The sequence below is a fragment of the Myodes glareolus genome, chromosome 13 (genome assembly GCF_982192425.1).
Source record: "Myodes glareolus chromosome 13, mMyoGla1.1, whole genome shotgun sequence".
Classification (NCBI taxonomy): domain Eukaryota; kingdom Metazoa; phylum Chordata; class Mammalia; order Rodentia; family Cricetidae; genus Myodes; species Myodes glareolus.
Genome location: NC_142038.1, coordinates 75,225,907 through 75,247,325, shown reverse-complemented (window position 1 = coordinate 75,247,325; position 21,419 = coordinate 75,225,907). Strand labels below are relative to the sequence as shown.

The 21,419-nt window shown below is 37.1% G+C and overlaps 1 protein-coding gene across 3 annotated transcripts in view; it reads left to right on the top strand.

The window, feature by feature from the left end:
• Rbbp8 (RB binding protein 8, endonuclease) overlaps positions 1-21,419 on the top strand; it is a 95,968-nt gene that overhangs the window by 24,726 nt on the left and 49,823 nt on the right. For all 3 annotated transcript variants that reach the window (XM_085676319.2, XM_048447974.3, XM_048447973.3), the window contains exons 3-4: positions 8,199-8,241; positions 12,250-12,345. In XM_085676319.2, coding sequence (XP_085532445.2) covers positions 8,199-8,241; positions 12,250-12,345 — 139 coding nt within the window. The remainder of the gene's footprint in view (positions 1-8,198; positions 8,242-12,249; positions 12,346-21,419) is intronic.

Genomic DNA, 21,419 nt, shown 5'->3' with positions numbered 1-21,419 from the left:
CTCCCAAGTGGTAGGATTAAAGGTGCGGACCAACATACCCAGCTAGGATTGGCTCTTGAGTACTCTACTTGTGTTGATTGTGAGCGGATTTAAGAGGTCTGTATTGAGACAGAGGCATGAGTTACAGTGGTGAAGCCTGTAAGTTACAGATTTAACTACGGTTCAAAAGGCCATTTCCTTTATCTGATTGGAGTAGAGATGGTAACTGTAAAGTTATTTAACTTTGTACTGTTTCAGATGCCTCTGATTGTGTTACATAACTGAATGTGTATGGAGTGTTTGGAAGATGCCTGATGTACAGTAGCCAATATATGTTTATTATCACCATCATTCTGAGAGAGCAACCGTGTTCAGTGAATGTCTGTTGCAGACACCTGCCAGTGGGATACTGGAAAAAACTTTTAGCAAAAAGTCTCAAATATTGGTTACTTTTATTTATAAAACACTTATTTATTTATTAATTTATAGAGAAGAGTGTCTGTCCCATGGACATCAAACTCAGGTTGTCCTACCCAGCAGCAAGCCTCAAGACAGTTCTGCTGCATAACAACCCTGGCTGTCCTAGAACTCGCTTCGTAGACCAGACTGGCCTTGAACTCAGAGATCTTCTTGCCTTGCTTCCTAAGTGCTGGAATTAAAGGCATGCACCACCAATGCCAAGCCCTAGTCTTTTCTTTTATAGGATCTAGCCCTGGCCCGAATTCCCCATGTAACCAAGGCTGACCGTGAACATGAAACATTTTGGCATGTATTAGTGCCTTCTAGAATGTTTTTTTTCAGGAAGATTTTATGATTTTTAGTGTATGAATCCTTTGTTGCCTAAGCATTGCATTTTAGTTCCATGTTGCATCAAATAGAATTTTTCCTTTATAAAAATTTTGAGATAGTATATGATAATGTATCCTAGGCATGAACAGATTCTCTTGCCTCTCTCTCCCAAGGGCTGTTTAAGTTTAATTTGTCTTTCTTTGTCTGTGGTTTATTTATATACCTTGTTATTTTCTGAAGTTGTTGGTTTGCCGGGGGCTGGGCAGTTAGAGCAAGAGTCACTAAGCTCAAGTCGACCTTGACCTTGCTGTATGGTTGGGGTGACTTTGAATTCCTGCTCCTCTTGTCCCTACTTCCTGAAGTGCTAGTATTAAAGGTATTACAGTCATGCCCTGCAGTGGTTAGCCATTTTCCTATCCCTGTCTTGGAGATATTTACATATAAGACAGATGAGTTGAGGTCAGAGGACATATTTGGGAGATGGTTTTTATCCTTCCACCATATGAGTTCAAGGGATTGAACTCAGGTCGTGAAACTTGACAGCAAGCATCTGTACTTGTTGATCCATCTTGCCAGTCTAATCTTTGCTCTTTCTAATTTGAAGTTTGTTTGTTTTGAGACAAGGTTTCTCTGTGTCACGTTGGCTGTCCTGACACTCTCTGTGGATCTCTCTCTGTGGCCTCAAACTCAGATCCACCTGCCTCTGCCTCCCGAGTGCTGTGATTAAAGGTGTGTGCCACTACTGCCTAGCCAAGTATCTTTTTATAGTGCTAGTTATAGTGCTAGAAAACTGACTAACATACCATTTAAAGTTTTATTTTCTGTCTTAATTTAATAGGGAAATATATTTTGACAGGTTTCTTTTTGTTCTTTCATAAGCAGGGTCTTCAGGAGACCTCTATTTTATGAAGCAGCATTAAGAAAATAAATGATATATTCGTTGAGCAAAGCGGCATAATTGTTATTAAATCTGACAAATACTACATAGTAGATAGCTCACCCTTGTTTTATAGTAGATAATTCTTTTATGTTGTGCAGTCCTTGGTGCTGTTCTTTAATAGGCTTCGTAGTCCCAGGAATGTGTGTGCGGCAAAAACATTAAGAGGATAGGGGATAAGAAGCAGGCTTGTTTCCTGCTTATGGATTCTTGGAGGGGTGGTTTTTGTTCATATAGGACAGAGTTTTCACTATGGCGCCCCGCTGGTCTAGAAATTGCTGTGTAACCCAGGCGGGCCTCAGACTCAATTTCTTCCTGTCTCAGCCTCCTAGACTTGGGATCATAGGCATGTGCCACCATGCTTAGCATGGTAAACACTATTTGTAGAAAATTGATGTTATTTAAAAATTTAGTTTGGGTTACTAGATATTTCCAAAACAAAAGAGGACTTTTTTATTATTACTCATTTGTCAGTGTGGTTCATATAGTTTCATATAAAATTGAATCCTCTGACTATGTAATAACATCAAAGACCTGCCTAGGGGACACTTACTTTAAAGAAAGAAAGAAACAAACAAAAAAAAGGTGGGGCATCTACTTAGAAAAACAAGAAGCTGTTTGCAAGACATCAGATGTAGACGTCTCTGGACATTGCATGGTTTTGAAGTATATATAGGAATCAAAATTAACTCACTATGTTTTAAAGCTTCATATCAGTAAAAGACAAAGGAGAAATATTAGGAAAAGTAAACAGTACTTGAGATGCATAATTTTTACGTAGCAAAGAAAATATACCCTTAAGAAATTACATTCATCTGTATACCTGCATTTGGGATTTCTTGTTTGATTCGTTTGACCAAAACATAATAAAACAATGTCAATGATATGCCATATACAAAACTCTGTTCACTGATCATGATATATAAGCTACATGCATTTCTTTTAAAACTAATAAAGAATAAGTGGTCTCTTATGCTGAAAATCAGCAATTTGCAAGCTGCATTCTTTACAGGGATTATCCTAGCAATATTTGTCACTAAATTTTTACTCTTTTTAGCATAATTGTATCCTTCATTGTTCATTCTAGTGTCTAAATTGTTACTGAGAATAGACAACTCTTTGCTTTGAATTCAGAATAGCAGGTTCTAATAGAATTTTCATATTTTAATAGAAGTTTCAGAATCCTTTAAATTTTAAAAGTCCTAAGAGTATATTTGGGTAGGATTTTTTTTTAATCTCAGTATCAGGTTTATTAAAAGCACAGGTAATAAAGTAGAATTTAGAATATTTGTTTTTCATATCATTTTATAGTGTTCTCTGTTCACACTAGCTTCTGATATCACATCTCAGTTAATATAATATCTGTGTCTCATACGTCATTTTCATAGAAAACTGGGCAGTTTAGGGGACATAATTGCAACTGATTGAAGAAAACGGACCAGGTTGGAGGCTCTAGCGTGACAGCACAGGTACACCTTGAGTTGGATTTTGGTTGTTTATTGTTCTGCTTACTTGAAAATGTTTCATTTAAAAATTCACATTATGACTAGAAAATCAACAGTTTTGGTTCATAGAACCAGGGCCTGTTCATTAAGAGCTCTCTAGCTCTCACATATTATGTTATTACTTGTATTCATACCTGCTATAAAGTCAGTAAAATTCACAGCAATTAGTTTATTTATTTTGAGATAATTAAATATTAAAGTACATATACATTAAGTACAGCTGGTTTCATAAATATAAGTTTTCAAAGCCAGGCAGTATTCACACATGCCTCCCAGTACTCAGGAGACAGGGGCAAGTGAGTCTCTGTGAGTTTGAGGTCAGCCTGGTCTGCAGAGCGAGTTCTAGGACAGGCTCCAAAGCCACACAGAGAAACCCTGTCTTGAAAAAAACAAAAAATTTTGTTTTCATTTTAGAATAGAAATAATTTGTTATATAGTTAGAGAAATAGGATTTTTGGGGGGTAAAATCAAATTATTTGATCTATTAAGTTGTTACTTATTAAGAAAAGTGGTACTAGTTAAATCATTTCTGTTTAAATAACATAAGTAAATGAAGTGACAGTAGTCATTACATATGGTTTTTTTTTTACATATGGTTTTTATCTGGATAAAAAACTAAAACAGGAATTAGTAGCATTGATTTTTGTTTATACATCACAAATTGAACTCTTGTCTCATTTATGACCTCTTAAACTTGTTTAGTGTAATATAACAACATATACTTGCTCTTGATTGTTTGGTTTCCTCCAAAATTCATAGAATGAATAGGTATATGATTAATTGATGTCCTATAGTACTTAGTCTTTTGAGCACTGTTTCCTCAATAGGTTCTCAGGTTGCAAGTGTTAGGATTCCAAAAACTTTGTTGAACAGACTACCTGTTCATACAGGAGCTGCATTGTTGTATAGCCTCATTCCTTCCTATGGGTGTGGAACAGGATTAAAGCACACTTTATAGGGGTTCTAATTGTAGATACCTAATTGACTTGATGAATAGCAAATGCTAAAATTTAAAAACACACGTACACATAAACGTGTTTCAGAGCTGATCCACATGACAGAACAAATGCCTCACAGGTGTTGAATGCTTATAAGATAAAAGAGAGGTCTTCCCATATTTCCCAAGAATTTTCTTTTGAAGTTTATATGGATTTTGCACTTCATTGTTTCTTGTCTAAAAAATAAAGAATCTTTATTTCATGGCAAGCATCCACTTCATCTTTGGCTCTTTTTCACTTGCAAAAGCAGACCTGAGTTTTAGAAGTCAGCCAAAATTAAAAACAAGAAAATCTGTCAGTAAATAAAAATCCCCACATTTTGAGAAGAGACAAAAACTGCTGACTCCAGTCTTTATTTTATGGGGCATAAGTTCTTCATTCTGCAAGAATGATGCTTTGCTGAGTGCTTCCAAGGCTCTTGAGTTTGTCATCATTACCCAAAGAGAAGGAAATTCAGGATTAGGAATTCAGCAACTATGAAGGATTGTTATTATTTTAAATAAAAGCGCACCAGTTTACTTTTACCAGTTATACAAGCTTTCCCTTTTTATTATTTTGCAAATCTTTTAAAAGCAAATCACTTTTTTCTTGCTATTTTAAGTCACATGTAATTTTAAGAAAGAGTGCAGAGATTCCGCGTCCCCTTTATTTAGGTTTTCCCACTGGTAGTATATTGTGTAGTTTTATTTGCTTCCTTTGAAAGTCACTCTATAACCCAGGTTGTCCTTAAACTCATGAAGTCCTCTGCTAGGATTATGGATGTGAGCCACTATACTGGTTACACTTTATATATATTATATATTATCACAATCAAGAAATTTTTACTGGTGTAATTTACTAGCCTTATTCAGATCACACAAATTCTGTATGTACACTTGTGTATGTGTGAAACCTAGACTTGTGTGTTTAGTTCTGTACAGTTTAGTGATGTGTAGATTGCGTGTACCACTAAAGATTCTGTGCTACTTACCTCCTCAGTCCATCCTTCCTCTCCAGTTTATTCCATTAATATTCTCATTTTCATCTCTAATTTTTTCATTTCAAGAATGTTGCATAAGTGGAATCATAAAAAATAACCTTTTGAAATTGATGTTTTACTCAGCACAATCCCCTTTGAGATCTATCCAAATTGTGCATGTATCAATAGTTAATTGCTTCAGAGAGAGTCTTGGTGTGTAGCACAAAGTAGCCTCAAATTTGCCATTCTCTGTCTGTCTCTGAAGTAGGTTTTATTGTTAGATGTTACTTAAGTTGAAGAACATTTGGTTGTTTCTGATATATAGCTGCTTTACTAAAGGTACGTAATGTCTATGACTTTTTACACTTCCTTATTAATAATATTTTATTTAATTGAACGATAGGTTGTAGAACCAAGGGTAAAATGTGTCATATTTATTAAACACTTCCTAGTGGCCAAACTCAAGAGAACAAAACTGTAACTCTAGCCCCCAAATTCTTCAGAGCCTTCCATTTGCTTATTTGGGTTTCCTGGCACCAGTAGAGGCAGTAAGGAGAGTACAACAGACTTCCCCATCAGTGTCTGTCTTGACAAGGACTAATGGGGACATTTAAAAAAAATTCTCCCTATCTAAGTTGTTATCCAAGATTGTAGTAATTACAGATACTTCGAAGTAGTTGTTCTTAGAATTAAGTGCATTAGTGTTTCTAGACACATCATGTTGGTGTAAGTATGTAATTTACTATTGTCCATGAACTACAAAAGGCAGCTGCAAATAAATAATCTTTTCTTATTCAGAAATAATTTGACTAATAACTATTTCATCAGGGCTAATTCTGTCTCATAGAAGATAATCTTAGCTGAATATGGTGGCACACACTTAAATTCTCAGCGTTTAGCAGGCTGAGACAGGAGGATTGTGAGTTTGAGACCCAACCTGCGCTACATAGTGAGTTTGAGGCCAGCCTGAGTAATATAGAGATGCTGATTTGTTTTAAATTTTTAAGTATATTTTATTTTTATGTATATGATTGTTTTGCCTTAATGTATGTCTGTGCTGCTGCCCTTCAAAGCTAGAAGAGCATGTCACCTCCCTTAAGATTGGCATTCTAGGTGGTTAGGAACAGCTGTGTGGTGCTGGGGTTGGAACCTTCATTCTCTGGAAGAGCAACCAGTGCTCTTAAAACACTGAGCCATCCCTCCAGCCCCCAAGATTTTAATTTTAAGATATATTTTACATGTATTAGTGTTTTGCCTGCATGTATCCATGTCTATCATATGCATACCTGGTGTCCATGTGGTCAACAGACAGCTTTAGATTCCCTGGAACTGGAGTTGCAGTGGTTGTAAGCCACCATGTGGTGAGTAGTGGGAATCAAACCTGGTTCTGAAGAGCAGCCGGTTTCTTAACCGCCTGAGCCATTTCTCTAGTCTGGGAGACCCAACTTTTAAAAAGAGAAAGGAAATGAAATTCTTAGAGAATATTAATTTCTAGGCAATTTATTTTTAAAGTATAATATTCCTAATTGAAGAAATTACAGAATAGTAAGAACTTAATTAGGAATCAAAGTAAATAGTCCTTTTACTCTCTTATGTTAATCAAATTTGTTGAGGATAAAGAGAAAGGCTGTATTAAACTAGAAAAATTCAGCTAATTTGACTCTTTTTTTAAAGACAGATTCAACTATATAGCTTGTGATCATCCTGCTCCAGCCTAAGTGCCAATATTACAGTTACATACCACAGGGCCCAGTTTAGTGTGTTTGAAGAGCCTTTGAAAATTGTAAAGGTTGTCTATTGTTACAAGGAAAGCCAGGCCGCTTGTTTGTCCTGGCCGCCCAGCTAGCTTAGCCCCAAAATAACCACACAGAAACTGTATTACTTAAATCACTGCTTGGCCCATTAGCTCTAGCTCTGTCTCGGGCAGAGGATCCATGGCGTCTCTCTGACTCTTTTCTTCTCTCAGCATTCAGTTCTGTCTTCCCCGCCTATATAAGTTCTGCCCTATCAACAGGTCAAGGCAGTTTCTTTATTCATTAACCAAGAAAAGCAACACACAGAGGGGACTCCCACATCAGTTTATTATAATTGAGATAGACAGACTATTATTCCAGCAAGTGGTACTATCCATCTATCTATATATATATATATATTGTGAAGACATTTCTAAATATTTTTACATTGAATATTTTGTTATTATGAGTTTCTATATAGATTAGAACCCAAGAATTCAGATACTGATGTGAATATCTTTGGATATAATGCTAAGTTGTTTTCCAAAGACTGTACTGGCTTCCAGTATCTCCAGAAAAAGTATGGTTGTATAGTTTTACAACCCTTTATCAATGCTCAACACTATCATTTTTATAATTAGTAATTCTTTTGTTTTGCATTTATATTAAGTTGCTAGTTGTATTGTAGACAATGTTTTGTGCTTATTTGGTGATTTTCTTTTATTGGTTATTGCCATGACAATTAGAAATACCGTATTACTTTATGAATATTTTCTCTTGCTGTTTCGTTTTTTACCAGACTTAAGTAAAAATGAAAAGAGTGTGTCTAGAGTTAAAAATTCTAGTGTCGTTATTTAAATACCTTCTCTAAGCAATTTTGTTTGTAATTCAGGACTTCCTGCCACAATCTAGTTTAATCCCTAGAGACTTGAGCCTACATAAGCACTATTTCTGTTAGCAAATACATATGCTGTGTCAGGGCACAGACCTGTGTTTATAGTGAAATGCTAATTATATGTTTGCCCTCACTATTAGAAAGGAAATAACTCACATTTTATCTACTTGGCTGTCATTTAATAGACTAAAAGCAATAATGTTGCAGATTTATTTTTGTAGCCTGAGGGTACAAGTAAGGGGAATACACTGTACATCAAATGAGTCCTGGATCATTATTCAGAAGCCGGTTTAAATTGGTTTAATAGTGTAGCATTTGCCTCGTAAAGGAACTTAGATAACTGCTTTAGAATTGGTGCAGTGTGTAACAAAATACTATGCTTTTTTTTTTCTGTTACCTTGCAGGTTTACAAATAAAAGTAACCAAACTGAAAAAGGAACGAATTTTGTAAGTATCAGTATGTAATGCCTATGTCTTATTTATTAATTAGTAGTTGATATTGTCAGTTTTGTTATTTGAAAAACTTAATGTCTTATAAAGGAATTAACTTTGGGCTAACTGATTGTTATTATATTTTTATTGTTTATGTTTAAAGTAAAAAAAGAACTGGTTACTAAGTACAGGCTTAGTAAATATGCATATGTTTATTTTACTGTATTCTGTAATATAAAATCATCTTTTCATAGAATAGTTAGTGAGATGAGAATTGCCATTCTTTTCTCTTGTATATTAATTCCTAAAATTCAAAGTATTACAAGGAGGGGAGAAGAATAATTGTGAGATTTCTAAACTTGTAAGAAATGGAAGTCAAATATGGCGACAGACATCTATAATCTTAGCACTTGAGAGTAGAGGTAGGCAGATTATGAATTCAAAAATAGCTTCTGCTACTATGTAAGTTTGAGACGAGCCTAAACTACATAAAAATCCAGTCTTAACCAGAGAGGAGTGTCTCTGTAGTCTCAGCACTTGGGAGATGATGTGGGAGAATCAGGAGTTCTAGACCAATCTCATTTAGATAGCCTGAGCTATGTGAGAACTTGTCTTACAAACAACAGCGGTCCTGAGCCTGAAGCTGCACCTGGAATCCCAGTACTTGGGAGGAAGGGGCAGCAAGAGCAGGAGCTAGAAGTACATGTGAACTACATGAGATTTTATTTTTAAAGACCCCCCCATGCACACACATGCACGCACACACACAGAACATGTGTTTGAATGTGGATGAATACTTAATATCAATGAATGAATGATAATGAAATGGATATTCTGATACTACTTCTAAGAAGTAGGTATTGGAATGTATTGCTCACTGAATAGGTATTTTCTTTCTAGCAATCAACCAGAAATTACTTTCCTATTAAGGAAATTATGTTCTTTCTTGTAACATACAGGGCCCTTAAAAAGATGCTACCTAATCAGAAATCACCAAAATCACTCAGAAAATCACTGAAAGACTCAGATTATTCTTTTCTTTCTTTTCTACAAGTGTTTATGTTTCCCTTTCCCCCTTAGTCTTGCAAAATGGCGCAGTGACCATGTCATTGTAGTCATCTCTTGGAGAACTTGTATTTCTTTTTATTAATTATCAACATTTGCCAGAACATTCAGCTGACTTGCTCTAATTTACCATAATTTTGCCATCATTTCCTAAATAACTACACAGAAATTCACATGACTGGTTTAGATTAAATGGATTTGGCACTACTTTATCCGTATTCTAGAATGTATCGAATAAGTAACTACATTGTTAACAACGAGTGCTAGGATTGTCACTTGTAGAAGAAAGGAGTTAAAAACCCAAAAAGGGGGAGAATTGAATGAAACACTCTGTTTGGTAGGGAGTTGGAATTATCAGTAGGCACTTAATAGAATATTTTGACAGATAAATAGTATAGAAGTTGATATTTTTGTTAATATGGGTGAGAACGTATGTATAGGTTCTATGATTGGTCTCTTGAAAGGACCTAAAAGCAGTGACATGTGTGTCTACCTCAGATCTTGATTTCTAAGCAGTGTCTTCCAGTAAAGCAGTCTGTGTAGGCTAGAGAGACAGCTTGATGTTTAAGACCCCTTGGTTGCTCTTCTAGAAGACCTGGTTTGATTCCCAACATCCACATGGTGACTCACAACCACCTGTAATTTCAGTCTCAGGGGATCTAGTGTCCTTTTTGGCTTCAGAACACCAGATATATAAGTCATACACAGACATATATATAGGCAAAGTCCTCATACACATCAATTAATTAATAATTTTTAAAGGAATCAATGTTCTTTGAAGAAATGGTAACAGCTACTTGAGGCTTATAGCATATAAGATGAGCTGGAACATTTTGTGTTACCAGAAAAGGACGTAATGAAAAAGGTAGTGCATTAAAAGATAACAAAAGAATGGTCATGTAACTCTCATGGTAGACTATATAGCATGGGCAGAGCCCTGAGGTTGATTCCTAGTACCAAATAAAAGCCAGGCGTGGTGATACTTATTTATAATATCAGCACTTGGAGATGGAGGCAGTTGTTAATCTTGACCTCAGAGTAAGTGTGAGGACAACCTGGGCTACATCAAACCTTGTCACAAAAAAATTAAAGAGGCAAAGTGAAAAAACTCACAAGAGTAAATCTAAGACAACTTGTACAAATAAATAATGATAAATTTGTCTTAGTTACAGTTTCTGTTGCTAGGAAGAGACACCGTGACCATGGCAACTCTTATAAAGGAAAGCGTGGCTTACAGTTTCATAGGTTTAGTCTGTCATCATCACAGTGGAACATGGCAGCATACAGACAGACATGGGGCTGGAGAAGGTGCTGAGAATTCTACATATTAATCCTCAGACAGCAGGAAGTGAACTGAGACACACTTCCTCCAACAATACCACACCTACTCCAACAAGGCCATACCTCCTAATAATGCCACTCCCTATGAGCTTATGGAGACCAGTTACATTCAAACCACCACAAATTATATTTCTCTTAAAATAAAGGGTAACTTTTTTTTTAAGTTTGGTTTTGATTCCCAGTTTTTTTAAATTGATTTATTTTGTATACACTGGCTCTTTGTTTACATGTATGTCTGTGAGGATGCTAGATCATCCTGTCGAACTGCTATATGGGTGCTGGGAACTGAACTCAGGTCCTCTGGAAGACCAGCCAGTGCTCTCAATCACTGAGCCATCTCTCCAGCCCAAAGGAATAACTCTTTATTAGTGGAATTCCAATTAGTAAATGTAGAAAGAATAGTAGACATAAAAGTCATTATTTGGGAAGCTTTACAGCACTAATTGTAAAAGGCAATAACCACCAATTGAGCCTTAAAAAACTATGGTAAGAAACAGTATTTGTAGGTAGAAAGACGGCCTAATGATTAAGAACACTCACTGCTCTTCCATAGGACTCAAGTTCGGTTCCCAGCATCACTGCTCACAATAGCCTGTAACTCCAGTTCCTAGGCATCTGACAGCCTCTTCTGACTTTTCTGGGGATCAGGCACACACATGGTACACATAACATTTATGTAGGCAAAACACTCACCTATAAAATAGAATATGTGAGTATAAAATAGAAACTGTATTTGCAAATTTCATAAATTCTTCAAAGTGTCTTCCTACAGGATACCAAATTCACCGGTTTAGAAGCAAAAATGAGGCCGGGCAGTGTTGGCGCACGCCTTTAATCCCAGCACTTGGGAGGCGGAGGCAGGCGGATCTCTGTGAGTTTAAGGCCAGCCTGGTTCACAAAAGCTAGTTTCACGACAGGCTCCAAAGCTATAGAGAAACCCTGTCTCGGGGGAAAAAAAAAACAAAAAACAAAAATGAGTATTCAATTTCCTAGTAACTAGGAAAGTAAAGGGTAGTTTTGTTTGTTTGTTTGTTTTATGCCTTCTCCAAAGTAAGCTAGGTCCTTGCATAGTGGAACAAGGATTTTGTGTTTATCTACCTTATATCTATTTCATAACAAAAGAAATAATTTTCATAATGGTCAATTAGTCAATCTGATAATCTTAGAAATCTGCCATTGCTTATGGAAAAAAAAATCTTTATTTTACTAAGGAAAAAAAAACAATAACATACTTCTACCCTAATCAGCCATTTAGCTTTTTTTTTTTTTCAAGACAAGGTAATGTGTGTGAACATATGAAACATATGAGTATTCACATGTGTATGGAGACTAGAGGCCAATGCTGAGTGTTTTTATTTGTTTTTCTCCTAAAGTTTTTAAACAGGATCTCACTGATTTTGCTAGGCTGTCTGGCCAGCAAGCCCCAGAGGTTCTGCTGTCTCTGCCTCCCGGGTGCCTGCCTTGTTGCAGGTGCTGGCTGTCTTGGTTGCTGAGGATGGGAGCGAGCATTTTACTGTCTGAACTGCCTTCTCCAGCACAGCATAGCACAAACTTCGGAATTATAGTGTCAGAACTATCCTTTTAATTTTCTGTGGAATCTTTATTTCTTAAATTTAGAGATGCACAAAGACTAGAAGAATTCTTCACCAAAAATCAACAGCTGAGAGATCAACAGAAAGTCCTTCAGGAAACCATTAAAATTTTAGAAGATAGGTAAGTTTGGTACTTGAATAGGATTTATTTTCCTCTCACTGCGAGTCCATTCTGGAATTGAAAGTGACTCCCCCCACCCTTAGCTTTATGTCATCGTTGAATAAGTCCTTTCTGACACCGAGGATATACTCCCAGGTTGTGTGTATTTTTTCTCATTATTTTTATCAGTCATAGCTTAATCTATAAATGGTGTCTTTAACGTTAGATATAAGGGGAACTTAAGGGTATCAATGTTCTAATCATTTAATGCTTACATTTTTTTTTATTTCCAAGTATATGGAAACTGATAAATTCTACTTCTGTCTTCTTTTCTACTCTGATTTTTCTTATAGTTTCTCACTTATCACCAATGTAGGGATTCTTCTTTCTGAATATTCTTAACATTCTCAACCTTCATACGTAGACTTTTTTTCACTGAGAGTAAATCAATACCCAGGAATAAAAACACTTTCAGAATTGAGTGCTTTCCATTTTCATATGTTACAAAAAGGGCTAACTGATTTCTTAATTTATATATTTTGTGTGTATGTGTGTACGTGCCTTGCTGTGCATGTAGAGGCCAGAGAACAACTGTGGGGTCCCGGGAATCAAGTTTTTGTTATCTTACTTGGCAGCAAAAGCCTTTACCTGCTAGACCATCTTATCATTCCAAAATAATGTAGAAGTCTGCACCATGCAGAGCAGAACTGAGTGTCATCTCTAGTTGTAAGGATATCTATTTACTTGGATAGGCAGTAGTATGTGGAAAAGATCTCTTCATGCTTTGGGATTCACATATTTGAATCTTAATTCCAACTTCAGTGTATCTTTAAAGAGAATTTCATAGACATAGTGCTAGGAAGAAAATGTAGTTACATGGTATATTTGAGTGACTATAGGAAGGATGCTTAAGATTTCTAAAGGGTAGCCTTTCTGAGGCAGTGATGTTGAGATAAAACTTGAATGAAATGGGTGTGGAGGAAACAATTTTAGAATATGGTTTTGTTTGTTTTGCTTGAACTGGCTCTGTACAGTTGACTCTATTTCTTCCTCACGTTCTTTATCTAAGCCCTTTTGAAGATCCTCCCTTTCCAGTGTCTTCAAACATATTTCACTTTGTATTTAATTGGTCTTCCAGTTTAGTTAGCTTTTGTAGCTTTTACTTCTTTTTATTTATTTGTTTACTCATTGGTGTTTTTGAAACAGTGTCCCACTATGTAAACTCTGACTGTCTTGAAGCTCACTATATACGATGCCAGCCTCAAACTCAAAGATATCTGCCTGCCTCTGCCTCCCATATTTTGGTATTAAGGTGTGTGCCCACTATACCTGGCTTATACTTTATGTGAGTTTTCCTATCCTACAGCCTCTTTGAGAAGTGTCAGTACATCTACTTCGTTTGGAAGTGTTTTATAAATTATTCAAGTAAGATGTCTAGTTGTTAATTCTGTAATTTCTTTAGAACTAGACTACTTTATTGTAAGATGTCTAACCTCTGACCATTTGAATCATGCTTCATTGCTGTTTTTCATTTAAAATGTTGCCTGCCAGCCTGCTGTTTTATCTTTGAGACAGATATTTTTAGGCTGTCTTTTAACTCATTCCTTCTGCCTCAACCTTCTCAATGTTTAGATTACAGTCTTCAGTGTTTTTTGTGCCCAATGTCATGGTTCATTTTCAGTGAGAGTCTATATGCATCTTGGATTAACTTTATACTGAGGCATCTAGCAGTTGGTTTTCAAATTAACACCATAAGACGCATGGTAGGTCTATTTTCCATAAAAGAAAATAGCCGGCAAAGAAGAGAGAAGCTTTTCCAGGATTTCATAGTTAATACGTAAATAGAGCAAATCTGAAACTTTCCTTATTGCTCATAGTTTCTATGGTTTTGTGATACTTTATGGGCCTTAGTTTTATGAATGTCAGTGTAAATTAATTACATCTCAAGAGTATTTATGCTTGACTCACATTACCAAAACTGATCTGAAATGTGAAATCTTCAACATTGCTTATTATGTAGCCTATTCTTGTAGCCTATTCTTTTTAGAAGGTTCTTTTTTTTTAATTGCTACTGAATACTATCTTTAAATGTACTTTTAGTAAAGTTTTGTCTTTAAATTTCTCTTTATTTTTATGTCACATATAAGAATGATATGTAGAGCAAGTTATTAATTTTTCTTTAAGCTTTCATTTATGTGTATATGTATGTCTTCATGTTTGTATGTGCACATGGTATGAGGGTGCCTACGAAGACCAGGAGGTTGTCAGATCCACTGGAGATAGAAATAGGCAGTTGTGAGATGCCTGATGCTGCAGGGAACTAAACTCCAGTTCTCTGCAAGAGCAGGAGATATTTTAAATCACAGCTATCTTTTCAGCTTCTTAGAACAAGCCTTCAAGTTTTCTTCCCCCCCCCCCCCCCCCTCAAGACAAAGTCTCACATATTACATGCTGCCCTGAAACTTGCTATATAGCTCAGGATGGCTTTGAACTTCTTCTGAACCTCCTATTTCTACCTCCCAAGTGAGATTACAGGTGTGTACTACTGCACCTAGTTTATGTGGTATTTCAGACTGGTCTAGGCTTTCTGGTGATGTTCCACCAACTGAGCTTTGTGAACATTTCTAAGCATTAGTTTTGATGCTTGCTAGTAGGATTAGGGTTAAGGTTCTTTTTTTAAATATTTATTTAACTTTATTTTATGTGCATTTAGTATAAAGGTGTCAGATTTCCTGGAACTGGCGTTATAGGCAGATGTGAGCTGCCATGTGGGTGCTGGGAATTGGACCCTGGTCCTCTTGGAGAGCAGCCAGGGCTCTTAACCGCTGAGCCATCTCTCCAGCCCAGGGTTAAGGGTCTTAAGATGAAATGATTTCCATTTCTTTTTTTAAAATTACATAAACCAGTTGTTACCAGTTCATTAGGTGTGCAGTGCCTTCCATACTGACCCCTCTTCAGTGGTACTTGCTTGCATTGCTGCCCATATTTGAATTCTTTGTAAGAAATGTAGTAACTGAAAAACAGGCTGCCAGCACCATGTTACAATGCTGTCTTTCCATGCATAATGTATTTGTAGCATTAGTCATAATCTTTGAAAGGCTCCAATAGAACCTGTGGGGAGTGAAATCCAGCATCAATATCCAAGTTTAATTTCCATGAGTTTTTCTTCAGAAGCATAAATGATGCCATCTTGCAGTCCTGGTGACCAGAGTTAAGGCAGCACAAGGGCTGTTGGAAAATGAGCATCTAATTCTTATTTCTTGATTTTTTTTTTTTTTTGATATTTTGTTGGTTGGTTGGTGGGCTGTCCTCAAACTCACTTTGTAGACTAAACTGGCCTCAAACTCACAGAAATCTACCTGACTCAGCCTCTCAAGTGCTGGGATTAAATGTGTGTGCCATCACCACCCACCTCATTCCTTAATGCTTATATCTTTTTCTTAAGATTTATTATGTATACAGTGTTCTGCCTGCATGTGTGCCTTCACGCCAGAAGAGGGCACCATATCTTGTTCTGGATGGTTGTGAGCCACCATGTGGTTGCTGGGAATTGAACTCAGGACCTCTGGAAGAGCATGCAATGCTCTTAACCTCAAAGCCATCTCTTCAAAACAGTGTTTGCATTTTAAAAATTGCCCAATACATAAAAACAAATGAGATGATGAGTTCTAATTTTTAAAGCACTGGCCATCTGGGCTACAAACAAGTCCTGCTGCTCCTCCTTTTATATACCCAAGCCTCCAGCCTCATCCCCTTTTCTTCTCCTTAGTGTGCCAGGCTCCCTTCTCTCTTCCGGTTTCTCATCCTAAAGGTGGACTTGACTCTGGCTTGGACTCGGTCACTTTAATCAGTATTGGAGGTGGTTTGCAGAAGCTGCACCACTGAGGAAATTTAGAGAAAATAAATGAGCCCAACTTTCTTTAGAGTAACTTAAGATATAATAAGAATTGACAAAAGGGATTACATAAAGGGGTAGAAAGTTTCTACACAGCAAAAGAAATAATTAGTAGAGTGAGGAGACATGGGATTAATAGCCATACTATACGGAGTACTCAAATGCCAAGAGAACAAATAATCAATAAACAGATGTGAAATGTGAAGTGAATGAATAGTTTTCTACAGAAGTAAAATAGGCAATACAGAATTGGAAGAAAAAAGTATTCAGTATTTTTAGCCATCAGAGAAATACAATCAAAGCCGGGCAGTGGTGGCGTGCACGCCTCTAATCCCAGCACTTGGGAGGCAGAGGCAGGTAGATCTCTGTGAGTTCGAGACCAGCCTGGTCTACAAGAGCTAGTTCTGAGACAGGCTTCAAAGCTACAGAGAAACCCTGTCTCGAAAAACATATATATATATATATATATATCTACATATATATATATGTAGATATATATATCAAATAAAAGAGAAGTACAATCAAAACTACACTGAGATTCTATTTAAGCCCTAGCCAAATTGGTTGCCATCAGGAAGACAACAAATCCAGGCAAGAATGTGGAAGAGAAAGGAACCCTTTTATACTGCTGGATGGAATGAGAATTAATATAGTCTAAATGAAAGCCAGTATAGAAATTCCTTGAAAAATAATCAAGACAATATTCAGTAGATATACTTACACCTCTACATTTATTGTGACACTATTTACAATGGCCAAATAGAACTTGGGAAGTGGCTCAGTGATTAAAGCTCTTGGCGTGCTAGCTAGAGTCGGGACCAGAGTTCAGGATTCTTGGGACAAGATGACTAAGGAGTCTAGCTAGCCATATTGTTGATCTCTGGGTTTGATTGAGACCCTGCCTCAATAAAGATGGAAGAGCTATTGAGAATGATTCCCAGCATCAGACTTCGGCTCACATGTACTTGCACCCCCATATGCCTACACACATATGCAAACATGCACATCTCTCACATGAAACATGGAAAATGCAATTTAAAAAGCCAGGTTATGGAATTAACATATTCTCCTTTTAACAAATGTAAGGTTAAAGAAAATGTTTTCTGTACACAGTAGAATTTTACTCAGCTAAAAGAATGAAATTTTATTTTTGCAAGTGACTACATGGAGGAGTTGGCCATGTTGGCGCACACCATTAAGCCCAGCACTCGGGAAGCAGAGGCTGGCAATCTCTGCGTTTGAGGCCAGCCTGGTGTACAGAGTGAGTACCAGGACAGCTAGGGCTACACAGAGAAACCCTGTCTCCAAAAACCAACAAAAGAAAAAGAAAAGAGAATACATAGAACTGGAGAACATCATGCAAAATGTTTTTTGTTTTTTTTTTTTTAATGAGATGGCAGTTGGAGAATGACACATTTTGGAAAGGATAAAAGGAACAATAGGAGTGGAAATAAAGAGTATGAATATTATCATGGTACAGTGTATACATATAGTGTCCTAATAAGATTCATTCTGCACAGTGCTAATACAATGTTCTCATTTTAAGGCCAGGCTTGGTGGCTCACACCTTTAACCCAATCCCTAAGGAGGAAGAGACAAGCAAATCTCTGAGTTTGCTACATATGAGAGTCCAAAAGAGTTCATGATTTCATATAGTTTTGTTTTGCTATTACATACATAAAACGTAAAACATGTAAGATTCATATAGCATGAAAAATAAAAACCAGAGACAGATATTGGGGTCCAAACTGAAGTTCAAAAAAGCAAAGCAGCCAACCACTAGAGAGACCTTTTACCTCTACCAAATCTTCAGAATGAAAGGGTGAGATCCTGTCTCCACAAATCCTCAGGTTTCACACTCTAGTGAGTTCCTGTCTCTTCCCCTTTATATTTGTCTCTTGCTTAGCCATATAGCTCCTGTCTCCACCTCTCTAGTGCTAGGATTAAAGATTTGTTTCAATCAGATGGTGGTGGCGTACACCTTTAATTCTAGCACTCTGGTGGCAGAGACAGGTGAATCTCTGTGAGTTTGAGGACAGCCTGGTCTACAAGAGCTAGTTCCAGGACAGTCTCCAAAGCGACACAGAGAACCCCTGTCTCAAAAAACCAAAATAAAATAAAATAAAGATGTGTGTCTCCTGGATCTGTTTCTGGGTGAGCCTACGTAACCTAGGATAGCCTTGAACTCACAGACATCTGCCCGCCTTTGTCTACTGAATCCTGGGATTAAAGGTGTGTGCCACCACTGCCTGGCCTCTAGGCTAAGCTTTGCATTCTGATCCTCAGGCTTTATTTATGAAAATACAAAGAAAATACCACCACAGATCCATAGTATTTCATGAAATCTAACAGCCATTGTGGCAGAAAAGCAAATAGAATGTGTTAGACATTTTTTATTGTTGTGTATGTGTATATACAGGACTTGTGTGCTTGGTGGTTCACAGGTAGAGATCAAAGGAGAACTTTGTTCTGTTTTACCATAAGTTCCAGGGACCCAGCTCAGACCATCAGGCTTGCAGGGTTGCTCTGTTTTACCCACTGTGCTGTCTTGTCAAACCTAGAACGCACTTTTAAGAACACAGCTGAGACTGGGGATTGGGTTGGCAGCAAAGAGCAATTCCTCTGTAAGCATGAGGGTCTGCGTTTGCTCTCTAGATCTCTAGAGGATCGCTAATGCTCATTAAAAAGTCAGGTATACTGCATATTGCTGGGCATGTGTATGGTATGTGTCACTAAAATGTCAGGTATAGCACGTGTGTGTGTGCGTGTGTGTGTGTCTGTGTGTGTCTGTGTGTGATCTTGGCGTGACTGGGATGGTGGGTAACAGAATACGCCATGCAGACAGAACTTGAATACGGAATTTATTGAGATAAAGAGAATGGGAAGGAAAGAGAATGAGAGAGTTGGGGAGGAAGAGAGAGGCAGAGAGATTGGGAGTGGATGGAGCTTGTCTCTTAAAGGGATCTTTGCACTTGCCCACAGCTATAGGGACCTTGCCATGCTCAGAGAGGTGATTGTGTCAGGTTCCTAAGGGGCAGGGCAAAGGTGTGCCTGGATACTAACACTGTGTCACTAAAACGTCAGGTATAGCGCATATTGCTGAATGTGTTTGTGTCCTGAGAACTCAGTGATCAGCCAGCTTAGCGAAAATGGAGAGCTTGCAGTTTAGTGGCAGTTTCAGAGTTGGTTGTTGTTGTTGTTATTTGATTGGTTGGTTTCAGACAAAATCTTGGTTTGATGTCCAGGCCAGACTAAATTGCTACCCTCCCCACTAGTTTATGTTTGTTATTTTTTTAAAAAATATTTATTTACTTATTATGTATACAATATTCTGTCTGTGTGTATGCCTGAAGGCCAGAAGAGGGCACCAGACCTCATTACAGATGGTTGTGAGCCACCATGTGGTTGCTGGGAATTGAACTCAGGACCTTTTTTTGGAAGAGCAGGCAATACTCTTAACCTCTGAACCATCTCTCCAGCCCTATGTTTGTTATTTTAAACACCAGATGGTGTTGGCACACGCCTTTAAGCTCATCACTCAGGAGGCAAAGGCAGGCGGATCTCTGTGAGTTCGAGGCCAGCCTGGTCTACAAGAGCCAATTCCAGGACAGGCTCCAAAGCTACACAGAAACCCTGTCTTGAAAAACCACCAAAAAAAAAAAAAAAAACCAAGCAAACAAAAAAACAACCTTTTGGTAGTGATAGGAAACAAACATTTCAGTTGTAGTTAAAAGGAAAAGGGACTCACATAACTAGAAAAGTTATGATTTTAACTTGCTCAAATACAAGACCAAATATAGTTGAGACAAATCCCAGTTTATCTTGGTGATTCTTAGAGTTCAAGCATCGTGTTCTTCAGAATACTTTCTCTAACTTCTGAAATGAGGTTGTCTTTATGCCATTCTATACTGCTTCTGTCACAATGTGAATCAAATCACTTTGCTGTATACTTTTTATTGTCTACTATTTCCTAGTAAACTGAGTTATGCAAAAGAAATAACTGAATAGATTACAGTAGTATTTATTGAAACTTTATTGAATAAAGTGAATACCCAAACCAGATAGTCTTATACTGTATAGATCTCCACTTTGCTTCTAGGGATACATTGAGTGAATCACTTGACAACTCAGAATATAGTTAAGAATGTGTTGCTGTAATAATTTATTTTATTTTATTTATATATTTATTTTTAGGCAGGATCTCTCTACATAGCCCTGACTGTCCTGGAACTCACTATGTAGAGACCATGCTGGCCTCAAACTTACAGTAATACTTCTGCCTTTGCCTCCCAAATGCTGGGACTAAAGACTTGCACTATGATGCCTGGTATGGTAATCTCTTAAAACAGTCTTTAAATCAATCCATTGTTGGCACATTTTTGGAACTTTTGGGAAATTTTGCTTTGTAAATAGGTTGGATCTGAGACAGTATTGTCTAAAGAATTTGTGGTGGTGGTGATGGGCCTTTGTTATCTGTACCATCACATATTGCAGCATTAGATTCTTGTGGTTATGGAGTACTTGGGTATGACTGAGGAACTCAGTTTAAAAGGCTATTACATTTCTTTTTGGCATGTGTGTATGTGTGGTTACCTGTATGGAGGGCGGAGGGCAACCTGAGAAAATAGGCTTCCTCCCTTCACCATATAGGCCCCAGAATAGAATTCAGGTTGTCAGGCTTGACAGCAAGTATGCTCACCTACCCAAGGAACTCAGTTTTAATTTCTGAATATAACAAGCAAATTGAAATGACCACATACAGCTTTTTATACCGTATTTTTTACGGTATAGGCTTTCCCATCATTTTTTTAGTGATTGTTCACACTCCTCATCCATTTTTGTCTACCAGCTGCCTTGCTTTCTCTTTATCTGTTTTTTTTTTTTCCATTTTCCCTGTCCATGTGGGTTAAAATGTATATATGTATGTTTACTGTACTTGTGGGATTCTGGGGAAAAAAAGGTAGATAGATGTAGATGTTTCCTTTATCATCCTGTATAATATTCTATATATATTATGACTTAAAAGCCCCTGGTCACCCTGAGGGCTATCTACAGAATATATTTCATCTAAGGTAGGACACCAACTCTGTTCTTCAATGTATAAATTATAATTCTGTTAATGAGTCATGTGAGATTCTCTACTCAAATCAATATTGTTGATAAGACCATCACTTTCATATAAAAATGCCTAGGTTCTTGT